General features: G+C 32.6%; 1 protein-coding gene across 1 annotated transcript; it reads left to right on the top strand.

The window, feature by feature from the left end:
• Positions 1-426: 426 nt before the first annotated feature.
• On the top strand, positions 427-22,705 carry LOC149418144 (FAST kinase domain-containing protein 4). Its single transcript, XM_089639352.1, has 11 exons — positions 427-560; positions 776-962; positions 2,789-2,985; positions 3,724-3,966; positions 9,761-9,933; positions 12,477-12,702; positions 14,175-14,313; positions 14,962-15,195; positions 16,203-16,275; positions 17,624-17,729; positions 20,034-22,705. Exons 2-11 carry the CDS (start codon positions 776-778, stop codon positions 20,157-20,159), a joined length of 1,704 nt encoding a protein of 567 aa, XP_089495478.1. The 5' UTR covers positions 427-560; the 3' UTR covers positions 20,160-22,705.
• The last annotated feature ends 166 nt before the right edge of the window (positions 22,706-22,871 follow it).

Below are 22,871 nucleotides of genomic sequence, written 5' to 3' on the forward strand. Positions count from 1 at the left end.
ACATGCGACCTTATTGTTTTTTTGCTCAAACAATTAAAGCAGCTATCAACTTTGTCTTTGATGGTTTAGAAGGTTAAAATGATATTTATAACTGTGAGAAATTTTTTAAAAGGATATCAATATATTTAAAAATATGAAGTTTAAAAAATCCGCATCTTAAACTGTGAGAAAATCGGTAGTAAACACACGTCACTCCCGGTAATGGCTATAAGAAAAAAAAAACTTTTTAGAATCCTCACTGCTGCAAATGTGAAAACGTTGTAGAATCGGATTAATTTTTTTTTATTAATCAAATCAAATAAATTTTATTTATTATATTGGCTTATGATATTCAATACAAAGTGAAGTTTTGTTTTATAAATATTTTGTTCTCCAAGGTGACAGCACCACCAGAATGTTTTCACGAGTTATTATCTTATGGCAACCCTTTAAAATTACCATCTGACTTTTCGTCAAAATTTTGTCCAATTTTATATTGGTCGGAAAATTTAATGATTTAAACATCGAGTATTGATATAATTACTATTTAGTTGCTCCTTGTGTATACATGCACATTTGAAGTAAGATTTTTTTTTCAAACTGTTATTAGTGTGTTTAGAAACATTTATTTTATGTCATTTATTGTTTTTAATATACAGGTGAACGCAATTGCAGTGATGTAAGAATTGTGATATCAATAGAAAATACAAGTGTGTTGTATAGTAAACTGAAGGGAAGTTATGCTGGATATATTTTTTACTCTAACCGCTTTAAAAAGGCCATTAATTTCTTTTAGATGTTCAAGCTAAGCTGGAGTTCAATTTTGAGGTTAGGTTCTCTGAGAGCCACCCGCAACTATTCCTCAATTTCGGCCCCAGCTGTCAAAACTCCTCTAAAAAGTGTGAATGATGCAGAAAACAATGAACAACCTAAAATTAAAGAAGATTCTTCTGCCAACGTGATAATTCCAAAAGCAAACACAGGTAGGTAATTGGAAATACTGATTGAAATTTCATACAATTAATATAAATAAATAATATAAATAAATACATACTTGTTATGTTTCTCATACACAGCTGCTTTTGCATTTGTAAAAAAATTTTAATTGTAGCACTAAAAATTGAAATATATCAATAATTATAACCGTAGACAGAAATAATAAATAAAAACGGTAATTTTTGGATAGGGCCTGACACCGGTCGTATTTAGCTCTTGTTAATGCATCAGTGATACCAACATAACAGTGCGTTCCTAATGTCGCCACATCGATTCGCGGAGTGAATTTTGGTTTTACGCAATTGAAAATCAAAATGCATAATTTTCCACCGCCCGAAATGCAAAAAGTTTTCTTTTATAGTAATTAAGGCGAATATAAAGTTTTTTTCTAAAAATTATTCGTAATAAGCGTGTCAGGCCCTATCCAAAATTTACCATAAAAACATTCATTAAGTTTCCTTTATTTTTCTTCTTTTCATATAATATAAAATGCACTCTAGTAAAAATATCAATGACCAGTGTACAAACCGGTTAAGTGTAATTTAATGTACCGCGTTGGTAACCCATCTCAAGATAATTTTGTCATTACATAAATCTTTTATGTTTACTGTACAATGTACACCCACATTACTGAATCAATTTAGAATTCACAACTATCAATGCTAAAATGAATTCTGTCGCTTAATTATAATTATTACCAATGGTAGTACCTGAATTCGTTATCGCAAAAGCGAAAAATTACATTACAATATTATTAAAACATTTAACAGTAACATAAAATAAAATAGAAACCAAAAATACTGTACAACAAATCACTAAAACTACATTACTTATAATTTGTAGGATTCGGCAGTGCTGGTTTAGATTACGCGTTAAATCTATAAATGGCGTCAGTAAATATATCAATAGTACCCCCAAACTTGCTGCCCAGATCATGCATCCTATTGGGTATTGAGTGGGTCTGATAGTTGGTTGTGTAAATATTGCTGAAAAATGTTAGATTTTGTCTTGTGTTCCTTTTCTGGTACATGGAATTTAATAGTGGCGACGATGGCAGGGCTGTGAAAGAGGTTATTAATCACTCCATGTAATACCACCAGGTCTGAAATAATTCTTCTGTCAGACAGTGTAATTAGATGCAATCGATGCATCAAACTTAATTAATGTTTTTAATTGGAATTTTGAGTTTAAAATTTATGTGCCTAAGAAATTTGTGCTGAACTATGATTATTTGTGTATTTTATTCACATTTATTTTTTTTAACTATATTTATGTTCATATTGAAGTAAGGCTGGCGCAATATGTATTTTTAATGATTGTTATTGATAATCTGCATGGTTTATGTAAGCACTCGAGACATAATCCCTTCTTTTGTGTTTCGCCTTATACCCTTTCCAGAATCTTTGAAGTTCACCAGTAGAGATATGTGATCTCGATCCGATATAAATTTTATCCTTTTTGATTAAATGGTGGTGTATACAAAGTTATTTAAATTAAAATGATGCCACAAAGTAAATTTGCAAATACTGGACTCCCCTTTTACACATTTTTTTTTACTCGGTTTCGAAATAACATGGTGCTACATTCCTTGCATATACTTACTACGTCAGTTTGTACTATCCGCAGAAAGTTCGTCCCACGGAAAGTGGGACGAACTAGATCCAATAACATTGGATGACCCCCCCCCCCCCCCCTGCCTTTTGATTCTTAGATTCACTCTTTCTTGCAATAGTTTAAATGAGTCAGTGTTGCCATCGTAGGGAGTTTGTTTTCCTTACATTTATTAATATACGTAATAAAAATAATATTTCAGGTTTAGTAGCAGCTGCATTTGCTGCCCTCAATGCCGACACCGAGGACGCCCCTGTCAACAAGAAGGGAAGTGAGAGTAACTGGTCGTACACGGAAACCCTCAAGTATATTGAAGGCCACATTTCAAAGGCCAAAGATGTCAACTCACTTCTCTCAATAGTTGATAAAACAGTGCTCTCAAGGAAATTATCTCTGAAGGTACTATTTTTTCCTCTTTTTTACCCATATTTATCCTAGGAATCCGTGTATGTATTCTTGGGGGGTGGGTAGCGGCTAGCGAAATTTTGAGATAAAAACTATTATGGATTTATATTAAAAAATAACCGGTTCCCTAAGAAATTCCCATTTAATGTTGATGACTTGTGAATAAAAAAGGAGCTAGATTATCTGAAAAACGATCTAAGCTTTTTTGGAGCTGACGGCCTTAATTTAGAGATAAATCTAGCTCTAAAGGAGCTGAGTTTTTAACACTAATGATCATATTCGATACATCCATACATAGAACAAAATGGTTTCATGATAACTCCTCAAAATGACAATTCAACAGACATTTAAAAGGTGATACAAAGTCATTAAAAGTAATGAAATAAAAACTAGGTTAAATAGTTACATAATATGTATATTATGTAACCTAGTTTTTGTTTCATCACTTTTCTTAACTTTACAACTCTTTTTATAGGTGTGTTGAATTATCATTTTGATGAGTTACCCGGTCACCGAAAGAAATATCAATTGTAGATTGTCCATCGACAGAGTTCCTTTAGTTTAATTAGTGTAAAATGTAGCATATGCGTCTATGTAGCTGCGCTTCAGTGGACAGTGGGTCTTACTCAGTAACTTTATGGAATAATGCATAAATAGGTGTATGCATCTAGTAATTTATTTACGAGCTATTGCCAAACAACAATACTTAAAATTAGAATTGCTTAAATTCAGATTGTATCCATACTGGCGGAATGGTCGTCGACCAACAAGGCCACCCTGCGGGAGTTTGAGTCTGACCCCCGCTTCCTGCAGTTGTGCCGCACCCTCGGCCGGCACCGCCAGGTGGAGGTGAACGAGGTCCGGGCCGACGCCAACCTGCGCAACTCCGAGGACCTCAACACGGTGCTGAACATCACGGGGGACGACGAGGCTGCCAGGCTCATCTCCAGCTTGAATGTTCAGCAGATGATTAAAGTAAGACACTCCAAAACTTTATAACAACATGGATCACATTGCCCTTGAGCTGATTTATGACAAGTGACTTTTTGTCTGAACTGAACTGAAACAATGTGCGCATAATATGATAATAATAACATAATATGATAGATAGTCATTTTTTTCTTGGAAGCTTCGAAGCTGGTTCGAACCAGGTGATGAGATTATAGTGCGTTGACTATTTTGAGGAGGAAATTGAGAAGCATGAAAGTTAAATCTTTAAAACAATCATTGATTATAAATTTTATCAATACATATACGTATATTTATTCCCTTTTATTTAAAAAAATAACTGACACTCATATTTTAAAAATACTTTATACATTGACAAATATATTGAAAGTAGAGGTAGATGAGTAGGTACACGATTTCAAAAATACCTCTTTCCGGTGTAACGATTAGTGGCTTCAAAGACCAAATTTAGTCAGTTTTAAAATGAAGCTTAAGATATCTGATATAGAATCCATTATTTCTGTACCCGAGAAGCATACGGATGCAAGTCCAAAAAGCTAAATGTTCAGGAGAGCCAAAATACTTTTTTTTCTGTAAGTTTGGTCTCATAACTTCTGCGGATATTCATGATAATTGATTTTTATTTTTTATCCTATTGAATCAATTAATTTTGTATCGAAAATGAGAAAATAAAATAAAATATTTTATATGCAAAGCCTAAAAAAAATGTTTTAAAAAAAGCATTGTGGACTTAAGTCCTTCTGCTTCAAAATGATATTGAATATTTTGGTTTGACACATGGTATATTATAAAGGGATCAATGTTGAAAACTTCATTTGGAAGTAAAATAATAACTATATAACAGGTAAATATAAATATAAAATAGATATTTATATTTACTCGGTAAATATAAATCAAATAGATATTTATATTTTATTTATAGGTAAATATAAATAAAATAGATCAATTTTGAAATTCCATTTGGAAGTAAAATAATAACTATATAACAGGTATATATAAATATCTATTTTATTTTTAAACTTCCGATTTAGTTGTCCGGGTTAAGTCTTCCCCAAAGGAAAAACTTAACCCTTCCACTCACTTTTCCACAAATGATCAGCTAGTCAATCAACACTATGTAAGTGCATTATATAAGTAAAATAAATACAAAACAATACAAGAACAACAACACGTCAAATCACCAGATATCAAATGGGAAAAAAAAATTCACCGTCTCCAGATATTTTCATATCAGAGGGTTCGGCTCGGTAGAACTTCTAACAGGGCCTATAAATCCTACTGATCCCTCAACATAAATATTTAAAAAATCTTTTGTTATCCTACATGTATTCAAAATGACCGACTTTTGCATCTTTATATATAAATTTTTTTGATAGATCTAATACGCCTAAATTTTTAATTAGAGAGCTAGGTATAATGCCAGTAGCCGAAATAACGAATGGTAATATTTTTATAGTCTGAGAATGCCAAATTCTTTTTATTTCATTTCCTAAATCTGTGTATTTTCTTATTTTTTCACTAACAGATTTTTGAATATTACAGGAATTTGGAATAGCAACATCAATGATATAAGTTATTTTTTTAATTTTGTCATGTAAAACTATATCGGGTCTATTATGACTAATCGCTCGGTCTGTTAGTATAGTTTTATCATAATATATTTTATAAAATTCGTTTTCTAAAAATGAATTTGGTTCGTATTCATAATATGGTACTACATTACGGCAGTCAATCAAGTTATGTTTAATTACCAAATTTTGGTGAATTATTTTTAAAACTTGATTGTGCCTAAATGTATACTCGGACGGTGCTAATATAGAACATCCCGATATAATATGTTCTATAGTTTCCGGAAAAGCCAAACATTTTCTACACAAATCATCAATTTGATTTGTATCTTTGATTATATGCTTTCTATAATTTTTAGTATTAATGACTCTATCCTGAATTGCAAGCATAAATCCTTCTATTTCTGCGCTCAACTCTCCAATACTCAACCATTTGTTTGACTTAATTTTGTCAACATACGTTTGGTTGAGATAATTGAAGTGTTTTGCGTGTAAAATTTTATTTGACCAGGAATCTAATAATTCCTGGTTGGGATTTATAAAAATGTTGGCATTCTCATCGTATAAATTTAAAGGTGTAATATTTCTATCTGCCTTGCAAATTATTTTGTGCATTTCTGAGCTATGAGCTTTCCTATGGAAAAAAGTTCTTAGCATTTCTACCTGATTATGTTTCAAAGAAGTTATTTTGACTATACCTCTACCTCCTAAATTTCTAGGTAAATTAACTCGTTCTATAGCTGAATTTGGATGATGGCAATTAAATTTTGTTAGCGTAGTTCTAATTAATCTTTCTAAGTTATCTAAATCTGTATTAGACCATTTAATTATGCCAAATGAGTACGTTAATAGAGGTATTGCCCAAGTATTTATTGCTTTTACTAAATTTTTAGCAGATAGATTGCATTTTAAAATTTTCCTTATCCTAGTTTGAAATTTAATCCTAATATCATTTTTAATACTACTATGGTCTAATCTATTTGATTGTGGGTATCCTAAATACTTATAAACCTCATCCCTTTTCATACTAGTAATTTGGAAATTTCTAAATATACTCTCGTCCCCATCTACAATTTTGCCTTTCTCTATATGGATCGTTCTACATTTATCTAAACCAAATGTCATTTTGATATCATCTGAAAAGTTTTTAACTACCTCGATCATTTTCTCTAAATTTTGTTCAGAATTCGAAAATAATTTTATATCATCCATAAATAATAAATGCGAAATTGTACTACTCTCCCTTGTATTACCCTTAACTTTTATTCCAAACTTGCTTTTAATTAACATTTTAGATAGAGGATTCAATGCTAGGCAAAACCAAAGAGGACTCAATGAGTCTCCTTGAAAAATCCCTCTTTTAATTGAAATGCCCGGTATTACTATTTTCTTACCTTTTAAATTGATAAGTAAATTGGTATTCCAAAAGGACATAATATTTTCCAAAAAGCTAATAATAATGGGGTTAATTTTATATATTTTTAATACTTTGATCAGCCACGAGTGCGGGACACTATCGAAAGCCTTTTGGTAGTCTATATAGCAAGTATGTAAATTACGTTTTCGAGTTTGAATCTGTTTTAGAATTACAGAATCGATAACTAATTGTTCTTTACATCCCATATGTTTTCTGCGACAACCTTTTTGTTGTTCAGATAAAATATTTTTTTCATCTAAATGAGTATATATTAAATCTGTTAAACAAGAGGTTAAAATTTTGTATATTGTCGGTAAACATGTAATGGGTCTGTACTGAGAAGGATTATTAATATTTTCGCTTTTGGGTAACATATAAGTAATACCCTTAGTTAGAAAATTTGGAAAATTTTGAGGTTGACTCCAAATTTTGAAAGATTTTTTGCCAAAAGAGGATGTAAAGTAGTCAGACGTTTGTACCAAAAATTATGTATCCAATCGCAACCCGTGGCTTTCCAATTATGAGTATTTTTAATAATTTTGGTTAACAATTCAACCGATATATTAGAAAAACTCATTTGTTCAATACCTGAAAAATTGAGTTCTTCATTTTCTATCCATGGAATTGACTCGTTATGTTTTATATCTTTACTCCAAATTTTAGTCCAAAAATCGCGCATATCTGATTCAGATGGTAACGGAATATTATTATTCGAAATAATATTTTGTTTATCGTCAAGTTTGGAATAAAATATTTTTTCATTTTTCTGAAATAATCTATTATTATTTTTTTTATTATACGTATAATTATATCTTTTTAATCTACTAGCTTTTACGCCTAATTTTTGTTTTAATAAATCCAATAAATCATTGATTATATTTTCATTATTATGACTATCAATGTTATAACCAAATTTTCTACCAATTTCATCTACATGTCTCAAAATTTTCCTACTTCTATTTCCATTTTATATTATTTTATTTAATTATAATTATTATTACAAATTATTGGTATTTTCCATATCTTCGTCATCTGACAGAGAAAAAAAAGATTAAAAAAAATAAGTGTAAAAAAAGTGCAGTGGCTCTGGTACCCACTGTAATCTTTTGTTATCTTTTGTATGACACCAAAATTTGGTGTATTTAATGCGATTGTAATTGTATTTACCTGGGGCAATACCTCCTGGGTGCTCAAAACGGTTCCATGATAAATCGACAATTCAACACACCTTTAAAAAGTGATATAAAGTCATTAGAAACGATGAAAAAAATAAATTAAACCTAACCTAACCCACTTAACCCAGTTAATAGAGATTTTGTTCTTCACTTTACCATCACTTTTCATGACTTTATATAACTTTTTAAAAATGGGAAATTATCATGAATTATCATTTTGATGATTTATCCGGTCACCGCTCAAAACACCTCTCCTTTTTCTTCTAATATAATAATATTTAAATTCAGTTTCCTGAAAACCATTTTTATACAGTAGCATCCCCGACACATTTACTTCAGCTCGTAGCCATAATACCGTTGATATTAGGAAACCCCAACCATTCATATTCTTCTTTCGATATACAAAAGGTGATTGTGAACCAGTTTTAAAGGGAATTTAAATATTTGAAATTTTCTAAGTTCATTGAGTGTACAATGTACTGATTATTAGTTTTGCAATATCTGATGAATTGTTCCCGTTAATTTTTTTTGTCGTGCGGTAAAATATTTGGAATTGGGTAGTTTTTTTTTGCCCTTTCAATCGCTGAATGGACAGAGTCTACTTCCAGGTGAGTGTGACCACGTAATAAAAATTTAAGATGAATGATCTAGAGGTTTTTATTTTTTTTTAAAACCTGCCATACGTAGGATATGGCTATTGTTATATTTCTATTTTGACCTGCACAGTTGTCAGACCATACAGTTATTTCTTCAACATTATCCCCCATATCGCTGTATATCCACTTTAAGAGGCAAGAAGCTACTTCATTTGCCCCCTGTTTTCCATCCCTATATAGTCCATTCAGTAGTATAATGATGAGGTAAGGTAAATGTAAGTAAATAAATAAATAAGCGACATGGTCAGGTCTTCAATAATAATATCACCACCTATGTTTCCATCAGTCTCTTAAGAAGAATTCTGTTTCTTGAGCCTCGTCATACATTCATACACGGAACTACTCTTTTTCATCATTATTTATTGCAGGAATGCAATAAATAATGATGAGAGCACTGGGATTGTTCTGTTTAGTTCCACAGAAAACATAGAAATTAGAGGCAGAAGGACGCAAAATGGACTTGAGTCTACATTCGAATGTTTACTTCCATGGAAAGCGTAGTAATGTTAGAGGCAGAAAGATGCAAGTCCAATGTACATCTTTATGCTTCTACGATGTAATGGTTCTTGCATCCTTATATATTTTTGAAAATACCATAAATTTTCAAGATAGGGCTTGCATCTTTCTGCCACTAATGGACATGATAATTTACTTCATGTCTTCATCAAAAACTCATTTCTTCAAATTTTGGACTTGCATCCGTATGCTTCTCGGGTACAGATTTCCATTCCGAAACTGTATCCGTGGAACGTAAAACGGAATGGAAAGCATTACGAAACTGTATACATGGAACGTAAAATGGAATGGAATGCATAAAAACATATATAAACTTTGGCGAAATGCCTATTAGCAACTACTGCACTTAATTAATATTTGTATACAAATCAAAGTCACGCCACACACCACAAACAGACACTCTCCTTTATATATTAGAAGAAGATAAGATATGAAATTAATATATTTGTTATTGTATTTATTTTGCAGGTAATGTCTAGCCTAGCCCATAAGAAGAGAAGATCCACTCCCCTGTTGAGAGCTCTAGCCTATAACATAACTAAAAGTCCAGAAACGCTCGACCTCAAGAAATGCGCTGACTTGTTTTTTGCTATGGCGATACTCAACTTTCCAGATGCTGTGCTTATCGACAGAATTTGCAGGTCAGATATTACGTGTTTTTGTTTAATTTTGTTTTAGAACTTTACCAATCAGAATGCTGAGAGCACAAGCTTTATGGATATGTACGCCTGTTTAATATTAATTATTTTAATTCAGTGAACTGACTGCACTATTTCATCTATCATCTTTTGATAACGCTTCAGTAGGTACTTTGTTTTCAAATCATTTGCTCAAAATGGCTTTTGTCATGTTTGGTGACCAGAAATGAATATCCAGGTACTACCCAACCTTCCTCTTTTTCATCTCACTCTCTTCAATCTCACAACATGGGGGATGCCATAGTTCCACTGGCTCCAGATAATTGGTACTCTCATGCGGTGTTCTCATAAAAAAGGGTTGCTACCCAGATTGGCCCGAGTTTCAACACTATTTTCAAAAAGTAATCTCTTATTTTATAGTAAGTAATAGTTTAAATTTTGGAAACGAACAATATGATATCTTGTTTTATTTTTTGACAGACAGACATCACATTTGTGATTGCCATAAATTTATGATTATATTTTTTTCTTTGACGTTGATACGCGTAGAGTTTCCTATAAGGGCAAAGGAAACAAACTAAGTAGCGCAGAGCGGGTGGTGGCGAGACCGTCTCCCTTTCAGCGATTTGTCGATAAATGAATCCTAAAGTCTACATGCATTTCGCATTGCACTATCACTATTTTAGTCTTCGAAAATAATATCTGCTTACAAATATGTAGTACTTTTTACAATGAATGAATAACCATAACTGAATACGAAATTGGGTGAAAAAAGTTCGGCTCGTTTCATTTGTAAACGAACACATGAGCAATGTAGTTTTTTAGTGAACAGCGTATTTTGGGTTATCGCAACATAATATAACACCCAAGTACTTAGCCACTAAGTAAGCTAAGGGCTAAGCAGAGGGTAACTAATGTTACAATTGTTATACACTAAGTAAGCTAAGGGCTAAGCAGAGGGTAACTAGTGTTACAATTGTTATACACTAAGTAAGCTAAGGGCTAAGCAGAGGGTAACTAGTGTTACAATTGTTATACACTAAGTAAGCTAAGGGCTAAGCAGAGGGTAACTAGTGTTACAATTGTTATACACTAAGTAAGTTAAGGGCTAAGCAGAGGGTAACTAGTGTTAAAATTGTTATATACTAAGTAAGCTAAGGGCTAAGCAGAGGGTAACTAGTGTTACAATTGTTATACACTAAGTAGGCTAAGAGCTAAGCAGAGGGTAACTAGTGTTAAAATTGTTATATAATAAGTAAGCTAAGGGCTAAGCAGAGGGTAACTAGTGTTACAATTGTTATACACTAAGTAGGCTAAGAGCTAAGCAGAGGGTAACTAGTGTTAAAATTGTTATATACTAAGTAAGCTAAGGGCTAAGCAGAGGGTAACTAGTGTTACAATTGTTATACACTAAGTAGGCTAAGAGCTAAGCAGAGGGTAACTAGTGTTAAAATTGTTATATAATAAGTAAGCTAAGGGCTGAGCAGAGGGTAACTAGTGTTACAATTGTTATACACTAAGTAGGCTAAGAGCTAAGCAGAGGGTAACTAGTGTTAAAATTGTTATATACTAAGTAAGCTAAGGGCTAAGCAGAGGGTAACTAGTGTTACAATTGTTATACACTAAGTAGGCTAAGCGCTAAGCAGAGGGTAACTAGTGTTACATTTGTTATACACTAAGTAGGCTAAGAGCTAAGCAGAGGGTAACTAGTGTTACAATTCTTATACACTAAGTAGTCTAAGAGCTAAGCAGAGGGTAACTAGTGTTACAATTGTTATACACTAAGTAGGCTAAGAGCTAAGCAGAGGGTAACTAGTGTTACAATTGTTATACACTAAGTAGGCTAAGAGCTAAGCAGAGGGTAACTAGTGTTACAATTGTTATACACTAAGTAGGCTAAGAGCTAAGCAGAGGGTAACTAGTGTTAAAATTGTTATTTATTCATTTTATTCATTTATTCATTTTTGGGAAAATCAACAGTTTACATTTTTACAGATTGTACATAAGTAAAATAGCCAAAATAAAACCAATTACGGATTTCCTCCTTGTGATTTTACGTAAGACAGCATTAGAAGAAATAATTAAATTTATGAGAAATGTGAAGTTATAATTATATAAAATAAAAGAATTGTATAAAATAATAGAACAAAATAATACAACAAAAATAAAAATAAAGGGGAAAAAAAAACTAAAATTTATATAAAATAAAAGATTATCGATACATTGGTAACCATAAGAATACAAACAATATTGTGCATATAAATCATATCATAACCATAACCATAAGAAGACAATGTTGTGCATATAAATCATACCATAACAGGATTATAAATATATAAATACTAGAAACATAAACATCAGAAACATCAATTCAAGAAACATCAGTGAAATACTCTTTTAAGGTCATATACTAAGTAAGCTAGGCTTATCTAGTGTTACACAACTATAACAATAATTGTTATTAGGGCACTGGTAATTTTTTTTGTGAACTTCATCAGCTCATTTAAAATTCAGTCAAATTTATTTTGTCCCCTATTCATTTTCAGTGACATCACCGAGTCTCTACCGCTGAACAAGGACAAATCCTCAGTGGTGGGCTCAATCGCCACCAGCCTCGGTCTCCTGCGGCACAAGGACACGGAGATCCTGGACACGCTCACTGAGTGGATGGTAACGCACGCTGACATCTGCAGGCCGCACGACATCGTGGCCCTGGCCCTCACGCTGGGAACACTGGGACACAAGTCTCCACAGAGTGAACAACTGCAAAAGGTTCGAGTCTTGGTTATATGTACATACATTCAAGAAGACTTTTTACATTTGAATTCCAAAGAAGAAATATTTAAAAAGAATACTTCACAAGAGTCGCAACTTTTCTCAACTCTTCAAAACCAATGGGACTTTGGCATCCACAATTAGTGCATATTGTGACGATGAAGGGAGTGGGGAGGGAAAGGTTGGGAAGAACCTATCTATTCAGATCTGGTAAATAAACACGGTTATTGCCATTTCAAGGAAAGTTTTAATTCTGAATGGTGGTCTTTCACCAAGGCGATACTGAGAGTATTTACCAATAATATTTAAAATCAAACAAAGACCGATTAGTTGCTAGTTGGTCAAAAGCATGGAATTTTCACCCAGGAGGCGTGGGTTCTAGCAATATTTTCTGTTTTTAATGACAGTAGTAGGAGGAAATATTCCTCTTTATTTTTATAAAGAAAGAAAGGATTTAATGGGCTTGTTTGTGTGCCAGAAATAAATTCAATGTTTCCTTTCTGGTAAAATTGATCAAACATATTCAACTACTCTCGAAATTCTTTCTTGAACAGATAATAAAAATTTCATTGACCCCTCTTTGGTGCGTATTTTGAAAGTATACAAGGCTGCACCCATAGTGTAACGCTGTATGGTTTCAGAATTTGTGCATACTAATCATCCATACTTTATACCCTAGATTAGTGAACACATATTTTGAATATATACAAGGTCAAAACGCACCCATATTGTAATAGCGCTGTATGGTTTATCTAGAAAGTATGCATTCTAACGTTGAAGGAATAATATTATGTTCTAACACTGAACGGACATAATCGCTATGGACAAGCTAGCTAGCTTCCTACGAGAAAAAGAAGAGACGAATAACTATTTTGGTCCTTCCTAAAGAAAAAAATGGATTGCAACTAATCGCTTATAGTTCCTAATAAAGCGCACATTGGAGAGTACACGATTGCTGGTGTAGTATATTTAATGGATAACCTCTAGGCGTTGTAAGCTATGTACTAAATAGTGACCGGATAAATCATCAAAATGATAATTCATCACCTCTTTAAAAAGTTATATAAAGTAATGGAAAGTGAAGAAACAAAAACTTTATTAACTGGATTAAGTAGGTTAGGTTAGGTTAAAAAAAAAATTTCATCTATTTTAATGACTTTATAACACTTTTTAAAAGTGTGCTGAATAGTCACTGTGTTGAGTTAGCATGGAACTCTACTAAATATACACGATTGCTGCATAATAACTTACTATATTTACCTACACTTCAACATTCTATTTAGATTTGAATGTAAACGCGATTAATAACACTGTATACTTTCAAATTACGCCTCTTAGGCCAAGGAGTCGAAAATTCTTCTATATAATTATCTAATTGGCGACAACTGCTTTTTAAAAAAAATTGAATTTTTTAATTCCGGTACAATTTTGGCAATTTTGTTATCTTTAATTTTTTTTCTCTTTTCTAGTTGCAGACATCAGAAATCAGCAAGCCAGCCGTGTGGCTGGACTACATCTGGTCTCTGACAGTCCTCGACCAGGTGACGGCCGACCACATTAAATATATTCTAAACCCCGAGTTTGTCAACAGTTTGAAAGTAGAAACACGTGAGCATATTTATTTTTATTCACACTTTTTACTATTTTAACATATTCATTACATACTGTAAAAACCACCCCCCAACAACAAAAGTTTTAAAATGGCCTAATTGAACCCAAAAAAAGTTATTTTTTTTATATTTCTTGAAGATCCCTTATCCTTTGGAACACCAGACCCTTTTTGAAGGATTTACTTTGCTGTCAACAGTTTACTCCAAAGACATTCAGAGTTTTTCATTAGTGGATATAGTTAGGCAACAATATGACGTCACAAGCCATGGAGATTACCGTTTTCTATGGTCCCAATTTTTGATCTGAGTTATACCCCCCTGGGTAAACCCCTACCTACTTAATTATAAACCATAAATATTTTACCTAACATTTTTTTAATTTCCATAGAAATGTCGCCATCTCAATGGCTATTCTTTATTCAAACTTTCTTCGTGCCAGTAGGTACCATAATATTGATTATTCCAATTTGACAGCCGTAGTAGGAACCACGATCATGAAAACTCTGGCAGGATAAGAAGGTAGTATCCAACAAGGCCACCATCTTAAACCGAAACCGGAAAGTAACACAAATTTACAAACAGAAGTAATTCTAAGAAAGGTCGAGTTACAAAGATAATATCCTCACTGTGTATTTTTTGTCTGCAGAAATTCCGTACTCTTCACAGAAGAAGCTGCTAAACATAAACGCCTACGCCAAGACCTTTCTGAAGAGCTACAAGGGGCCCTTCCTCAGCGAGGAGGTGTCACTGAATTTGCCCCTGGCCCACTCCAAAGAGAAGACGCTGTTCGTCTCCAGCTTATTAGATACTCTGAGGAGTCTGATGGCATCAGAGGCTAACGTTAAGAAGAACTGCAACTCTAGAATGGGCTTCCTATATGGTAATAATTTTCTATATATATTTTTCTTCATCGTTATTATCTTCCGCTTGTCCTACTCAGGTTGGGGACTCATCGCCTCAACGCAGCTCCTCCAGGCACTCCTGGCCTGTGCCCTCTGGAGTTCTTTCTTCCAGCTATGTCTAGGGTGGCCCACTGGACAACATCCCTTTGCAACGCACTTTGGAAATCGATCCTGTGGCATTCTTAACCTGTTGAAAGCCAGAGCAGAAAACAGAACATCTTTCAAGCCGTCAGAGGGGCTCCATTCATAAAATCATCTAAATTATTAGCTCAAGCGATTCTAATTTTGTTCTTCCTACATTTTTCAAAGCATAAAGGTCAAAAACGCATCACAAATATGCAATTCTAAAGAGGATAATTTTAGAGTACTCGTAAGTTCTTCAGAGACTCATCGGCAAGGGGATTTGTTGCCTAACTATATCCACCAATGAAAACCTCTGAAAGTCTATGGAATAAACTTTCAGAGTTTTTCATTGGTATATATTATAATAAGTAGGCTCCGAGTGAGAATTTTACTGTCTATATATTGGCATATCTATGGTTTTTTAGGACCAATTTGTTTCATACAAAAAGCTCGAAGATTTCAATCTAGTTAGTGATTTATTTATACTCATCGGCATTCGCCTGGTTTATACAAGGTCATGTCACCTCAGTTTACGATGTTTCTGTGTAGATTAGCAGGGGTTCGATATTAAGCTCACAAAGGATCTTTGAGCTTCTTCTTTGATCCCATTTTGTAACTCTTAAATTCCTGTCACCTGCCCTTTGCCACTCTTATAAATCTCATTTCGGCAACAGAAACAGAATATCTTTTTCTTGTGAATGCTAATTTCCAACACAGACAAAGGGTTTCTCTCTTCCTAAATTTAAATTAAACGATAACACTTGCATTTTGGATAGGATTTGTGGAATCCAATAAAATGTATGATAAGTGTCGCGTGTCAACCAGCCTCAAGAGCGCTTATGGTTTTATTTTTAAATTTCAGATGCGGAATGCTTATTAGATTCCAATTGCATTTCATACCCCGTGGACTCTGAACAAAAACAAAAAGGGAAGAAGTAAGTTACAAACATCATGTCTTACTAACATCAATATAAGTTTATTTTTATTATTTGGTTCTTTCAATATTTATTCACAGTAGTGAATTAGTGTAAATTGTATGTCTTAATGTAATTGATCTGTACCAATGGGAACCGCACACAATTTAAACCTGAAAAGTATCTTAAAATGTTGGAATTTTGGACTTTTTTGCTTGTACTTCATGTAGAATTAATTCTCGAAGTTACTACACTTTACCCCCTACCAACACCTAGTATATTTAAGGATTTTAAATAATAAAGGCCATCCAATAACAATTCCTGCGACAAAATGTTTTCAAAACACATGTTTATCATCGGCCGAGGAAAGCGAAAACATTATGTATATGTATAACAATGCCCTAATGTTTCATTGTTTTGGAAATATTTTGTGGGCAAGAAACCCGGCCTGATGTTACATTCGAGATTTTTTCTAATATTATTAAAATTACAATTTTGTTTTATTGAAAAATATTATGGCTTAAAAATATATATTCAAATACATCAACAAACGTCGATTCCGATTATATAAGTTTTATTATATATTATTATGCATAGAATTTATAAATCATCTTTCAAAAATAAATAAAACAAGATCTCATTATTACACACCTTTTGGTTGGTGCGACCGAACTGTTGATTGAGACAACCAGTCTATTTGAGTAATACATCCATGGCCTATAAAATCCACATTAAGGTTGCCCAAATTGCGGGGAATTTCTAAGTTTTTTCAAAAATTGATTTTAATGCGGGGAGAATCTTTTTGTGGGGAAAATGCAGGGATTCTTGGCATTTCATGATTATCCAACCACATTGAAAAATTAGCTTATTGTTTTTGTGTTTAATTCGTAGAACTCCATTTAATTTTTAATTCATATTCTGTATGAAATCTATTGTCACAATTATTTTATCAGTAAATCGGTTTAACCGGTAAGAAATCATTTTAAATTGGGAGGTGGTAAAATAGAATCATATAAATAAGTCGTCTAAACGTGGTTATAACCACAGTTTGAAAATGGCCTTGAAAGCCGAAACAGCTGTAACAATAACAAAAGCCAAAAAATACTTGCAGAACTTAATAATCATATTATTAAATTTTATTTACATTACATTTAAATTTAAATACAAAAATTTTTTAAAAAAACAAACTGTAAGAAGAACGTACCATATTTTGTTTTTAACAGTAAATTTCCAAAAAAGTCTATTTTTAAAACCTGAACGAAAGAGAAAATTGTGAAAAAAGAGAAAAATTTCTGGAAAATTGTGTTACATTATGCATATGGTTATTATTGTGTATCAATTTGTATGTTAATAATTTTGTTGTTTGCAGTTTGACCAAAGTAGCAATGCTGGCGCTAGACTACCATGACATCTGCAAGCAGACCCCCGACCCAATTGGTTCCGTTACACTCTACCGGAAGCTACTAGAAGCTCAGGTTAGTATGACAACCAACATTTTTGTTTAAGTGAACACCGCACCCAAGAGTCACGTCTGCCTGAAGCCAGTGGAACAATGATATCGCCAATTAGGATATAGTGTGAGGATGAAGGGAAGAGAAAGGTTGGGAAGTATCTGGCTTTTAAGATCTAGTCACCAAACTTAGCTCATACCATTTCGAGCAATTTCAACAAGATTCTGAATGGTAGTTTTTCACCAGGGTGATACTGAGAGTATCTACCACTCTGGAACGTATCGCCAATAATTAAATATTTTCTAAAGGAACAAGTTAAAAAATAACTGGTTCCTGAGCCTCTACCATTTCTAATATGAATGGTTCATATTTCGAAGTATAAATTTCAATAATACTAATTTCGGTTATGTGTCTGTCTCTGGTTCTGGTTAATTGAACTATAGATTTGCTTTGAATTTAAGTGTCATTTTCAAAATCAAAACTGTTTGTTTGAAGTATTCAGACAAGCAACAATACAATATTTTTAACAGAAAATTATTTTGATCGGGCCTGGACAATGTAATATAATGCACTTTTCACTGAGATCGACTTTTAAGAAACCATGCAGACGGAGCCCTCTAGCGATCGAATCGAGAAAGGGGTAGTTACAACCAAATGAATATGAGAATAAAGCTTTACAGGGTTGAAAATAGATGTCGCTGTGAGATAAGGGGACGGGCAGGAAATCGACCAATCGGAAGCCTAGATCTAACCAACTACGAATCAAAGGGGAGAAAGAAGAAACATCTCAACTAATATGTCATGTCATCGAACATTCCCGCATGACATTCAATTTCAAATAGATTCGCTGTTTTTTAAAGTAGATGAAAGACTTTCAGATTTTAGTTTTACGGTTAGTAGCAGAGTTGGCATCGTGTTTGGGTCCCACCCAGGCGTCGCACATTCAATTCCTTAGCTGGCTACGTCTTCATCACAACACAAGCAATGTTTTCCGCTTACTGTAGTGGTAGTAGGTGCTTTTCATATATTGTCATGTTATTCGTAACCGTTTGTCTTTCTTATTAAAAAAAATTAAAAACATTTAAATTTTAAATGCAAACATAAATAAAGTTTTTAGAATCGTGTAAACTGAGATTACCACTGTACATGAAACTAAAAACATTTAATTAGACCAAGGTGTTCAGTTATGTCACTTTTTTGCGTTTTATTTAAAAATAATTTGGAAATCTCAACAAATATTATTATTGTTTCGTAGAATTATTTTTAAAAAATTCGGTGCGTCTATGGTAAACATTTGTACGCTAATATAAAGGTTGTTATTCTCTGTTTCTAACTGTTTAAATCATTTATTACACACTGTGATACAAAACGAGATAGACAAAATTTACGAGTCCAGACTGAAATATCTCCGAAAAAGACTCTCGGGGATAATTCCCATTGATAGCCTCGACTGCCACGACCCCGTGGTCAAGGGGTATGGCTCTCAACTAGCAATCCAGAGGTTGTGGGCTCAAATTCCGGCGTGCGCAAGTACATTTTATTTGATTATTGAAGACAATATTAGCAATTCCTAAACGAATATGTATTTGAAACAGAAAAAGATACGGTCACATCTAGGACTCGAACCCAGGAACCTTGCCTTGCCGGGGCACCGCTCTACCAACTGAGCTAATTGGACCCTATCTCCTTCGGTCATATTTCACTGTATCATACTTCGAATAAGAACTACCAACATTGCCTTCATTTTTCTCATCGCACATTTCTATTGGCTGCTATCTTTCATACATAGAGATAGCAGCCAAACTAGTCCTAGATGCGACCGTATCTTTTTATGATTTTTCTGTTTCAAATATATGTTTAGGAATCGCTAATATTGTCTTCAATAATTAAATATTACAATTTGAGATTTTACTCATCACGTTGTTCCAAACAAATAAAACATTTTATTTGATTAATTTGTGTTATTTCACAATTTATTCATTAAAAAATAATATATATAGTATATTTGCGGGACATTCCAGAGAGGAAGATGCTCTCAGTATCGTCGTGGTGTAAGACATCATTTAGAATTGAAATTTTGCTTAAAATGGCTTTTCTCCACCTCTTCCCCTCTCAACATACCCCTATTGGGGATACTATAGTGTCACTGGCTCCAGATGGTTGACATCAGTTGAGACTTTTACGTAGTTTCACATAAAAAATTTAAAAACTGATTTCTTAAGAATTATCCTGTGATAATATATAATCGAATATCTACTTATCGCTGTTGTGTAGTGGGGTGAGACATTTCTATCTGTACATATTAATATATTTATTTTGTTTCTCCAGGGTTACAAGGTATTATTACTCCCGTACACCGACTTCAACCCCAAAGAAAAGCTCGTGAACCGGGTGAAGACCATCGAAAACAAAATAAAAGAAACAGTGTCGGGAAGTTCGAGTTCCCCGCAATAGTATTATGTGCATAATTTAAATAAAAACTTGTAAGATATCGGACTAGTTTTTATTTCCATAGTTAATATATGTGAGATTGTTAGTTTCTTTGCTAATCTAGTACAAAAAGTTAACGCCAGCTGTGATGAGATTTCTGTACATTTACACATCGTCGACTTAATTCGTAGAATGCATAAATACCATTTGTCAAATTTTACAGGAGGCGCAAATAACCTTGTAACGAAAAAAAATTAAAGACGAGTTATTATTTTTTATTTATGTTCAGAATATACCCTATTTTTGCATATTTATTTTCAATCATTAAATAATATAATAATAATATTTGTAATTTAAGGCTTCCTATTTTAAAACGGAGTTAAGAAGTTTACTTAGTTCTGCAAAATGGTGTCATGGACATTTTACTGATTTAAAAACAAAGTGGATTTGTTTACGAATTACGAATTTTATTATTCGAAGCGGTACTAATTTTAACACTAAATGGCATTAAAATCTTATTTTCGAGAAAAATTGAGTTTTGCAGTCTCCGAATTAAGCCAACGATATGTTGAATTCCGTGAAAACAAATTGTGTGAATGAAAATTTCTACAGGAGTCCGGGGTAAAGTACAGTAAGTTCAGGAGGTGATTCTGTATGATAGTTCATGTAAAAAACTGAAATTCTTTTTATTTATAAATTTTTTTTTTATATTGATTGAACCTACCCAAAGTCGGAGAATTTGTGTGTTTTTCTGCTTCTCAATAAAATACAAATAAATGGAGTATTTTTTAATGTTTCCGAAAACTAAAAACTGTTTTTGAAGGTGATGAAATATGCCTTATTATTAGAAATAAACATATAATTTTTGAAATATTAAAATTTTGAAATCAATCATAAAAACGTTTTTAAAATGGCTCACCTTACGTTTTTTCATCCAAAAACTGTACTAAAATTACTCACAATGAAAAAAAAAACATTTTCGTTAGAAACAAAACACATTTTATTGAAATAAAAATACATATTTTATTGTAGACATTACTGCCACCTCCTTTTTAGTTAAGTTCATAATTTTTTATCAAATTGCGGTCGGAACCTTTGGTTTCATAGAGGTGTTTTTGAATTATTCTGTAGTTGACTTCTATATTTTATTATAAAGCTTGGTGTTTTCTCTCTCTAACAGTGTTTAGTTCATATTTCTAATTATGAAGGTAAGGGACACGATTTTTATCAAACCATATGAGCTGATCCAAAAAGCGAACAAAATGACTCTACTAATACTAACTTTTTGTTCCCAAAACTGAACAAAAAGCTAACTGAAAAGCACCTTTATATGTTCGAATTTGTTAAATTTATTTGTATGTTTAAGCTTGTATCGCATAGAATCACCTCCCGAAATTACTGCACTTTCTTGTACATTTGATAGGATTTCTTTTGATCCTACCCGAGATCTTCATTGTAACCTCTCTTTCTTTCACTTGCGTTGTTCATGAGAAAGAGGGAGAAGTTACAACGGAGCTATCATTGGTTTGCCTGTAGTCACTGAAATACGAGATGTAATTTTTTTATTTCGCTTTGTAAATAAATTTTCCAATCAAAGGTGAGGATTTTTCTCCTCTTTTCTCTAATTTATTAAAAATTATTTCATCGTTCGGCATGCAATACCGTGATTGACAATTTTTCCAAAAGTAATAATATTTTAATGGCATTTGATTCGTAATCATTTTGTCTGAGCTTGTTTGCCAACAGAATGCTGAATATTTGATAAAAAAAAATTATTGTAACACGCTTCCTAATATGAACAATCTATTTTGTCACGTTTGCTTTATTGCACACCGAACGCCAATATTTCATTTGATTGACTTATGTTCGCTTTCTAATAAAAAAATGACAAACTTTTGAAAACTGTACTTAAATCCATATTGAATGACGAATTGTAATACTATATTAAAATTATTTGGGTTTTTGAAAAAAACCTCTGTTATTATTGGTTGAATGACAGGAAACCGATGATTTCTTGAAATAATTGTACGTACATATTGTGAACTGTTATTTTATATTTAAAAATAATTGTAGATACTAGAAAATAAAGTTGTTTTATTCAACTCAGTAAATCTAATAATTTATGTAACTCAGTGGTAAATGTTTTTATTATTTGTATACACCCAAATAGACTTTTAAATGTATTACAGCGATTCAGGTGGAAGGAGAAGTCGGAGACGTTAAAGGAAGACATGGCACATTAAAAATAACAACTAATTTTGCATAAACGCAAACGATAGTGCAAAAGTATTTTCTAATATAAACTGCATTCAAAATCTAATTTATTTAGGAAATTGCAAGGTTTTTGTCCCTCCTGAACACTTTGACAAATGGTTCTCCTTGGTTAACTCACACTGACGATGTGATATTATAGCTTTCTTATATATACCTTTTGTTCAATTCCGACTGCATGTTATCTAGGTACAAGCTAGTATTGATGTTTGTTCGAGAGTAAATGTCCTGTCTTGGTAAGGAGATGTTTACAGATCAACTTTAAATCAATTGTCTCTAAGGAAATGTCACATCAAGATTAAACTTTTCATATTGGGTGTAGGTTGTTTGGAATGGACAAAAACAGATTAAGAATTGACCAAGGTCAAAAGCATTAAAGCTAGTGTTTTAAAAATCAATAAAATTTACATACAATTTAAATAATCTAACATTGCTGACATTTTCATAATTATTTAAAAAGTTAGG

Source organism: Hesperophylax consimilis, chromosome 14 (assembly GCF_061612785.1).
Source record: "Hesperophylax consimilis isolate HC1 chromosome 14, BYU_Hcon_1.0, whole genome shotgun sequence".
NCBI lineage: Eukaryota > Metazoa > Arthropoda > Insecta > Trichoptera > Limnephilidae > Hesperophylax > Hesperophylax consimilis.

What these genes read in the sequence shown, in the direction of transcription:
- LOC149418144 (XM_089639352.1), top strand. Translation starts at nt 776, where the DNA reads ATGTTCAAGCTAAGCTGGAGTTCAATTTTGAGGTTAGGTTCTCTGAGA. An exon ending in AATTCCAAAAGCAAACACAG is followed by an intron (nt 963 to 2,788) that starts GTAGGTAATTGG and finishes ATAATATTTCAG; the next exon opens with GTTTAGTAGCAGCTGCATTT. An exon ending in ATGTTCAGCAGATGATTAAA is followed by an intron (nt 3,967 to 9,760) that starts GTAAGACACTCC and finishes TTTATTTTGCAG; the next exon opens with GTAATGTCTAGCCTAGCCCA.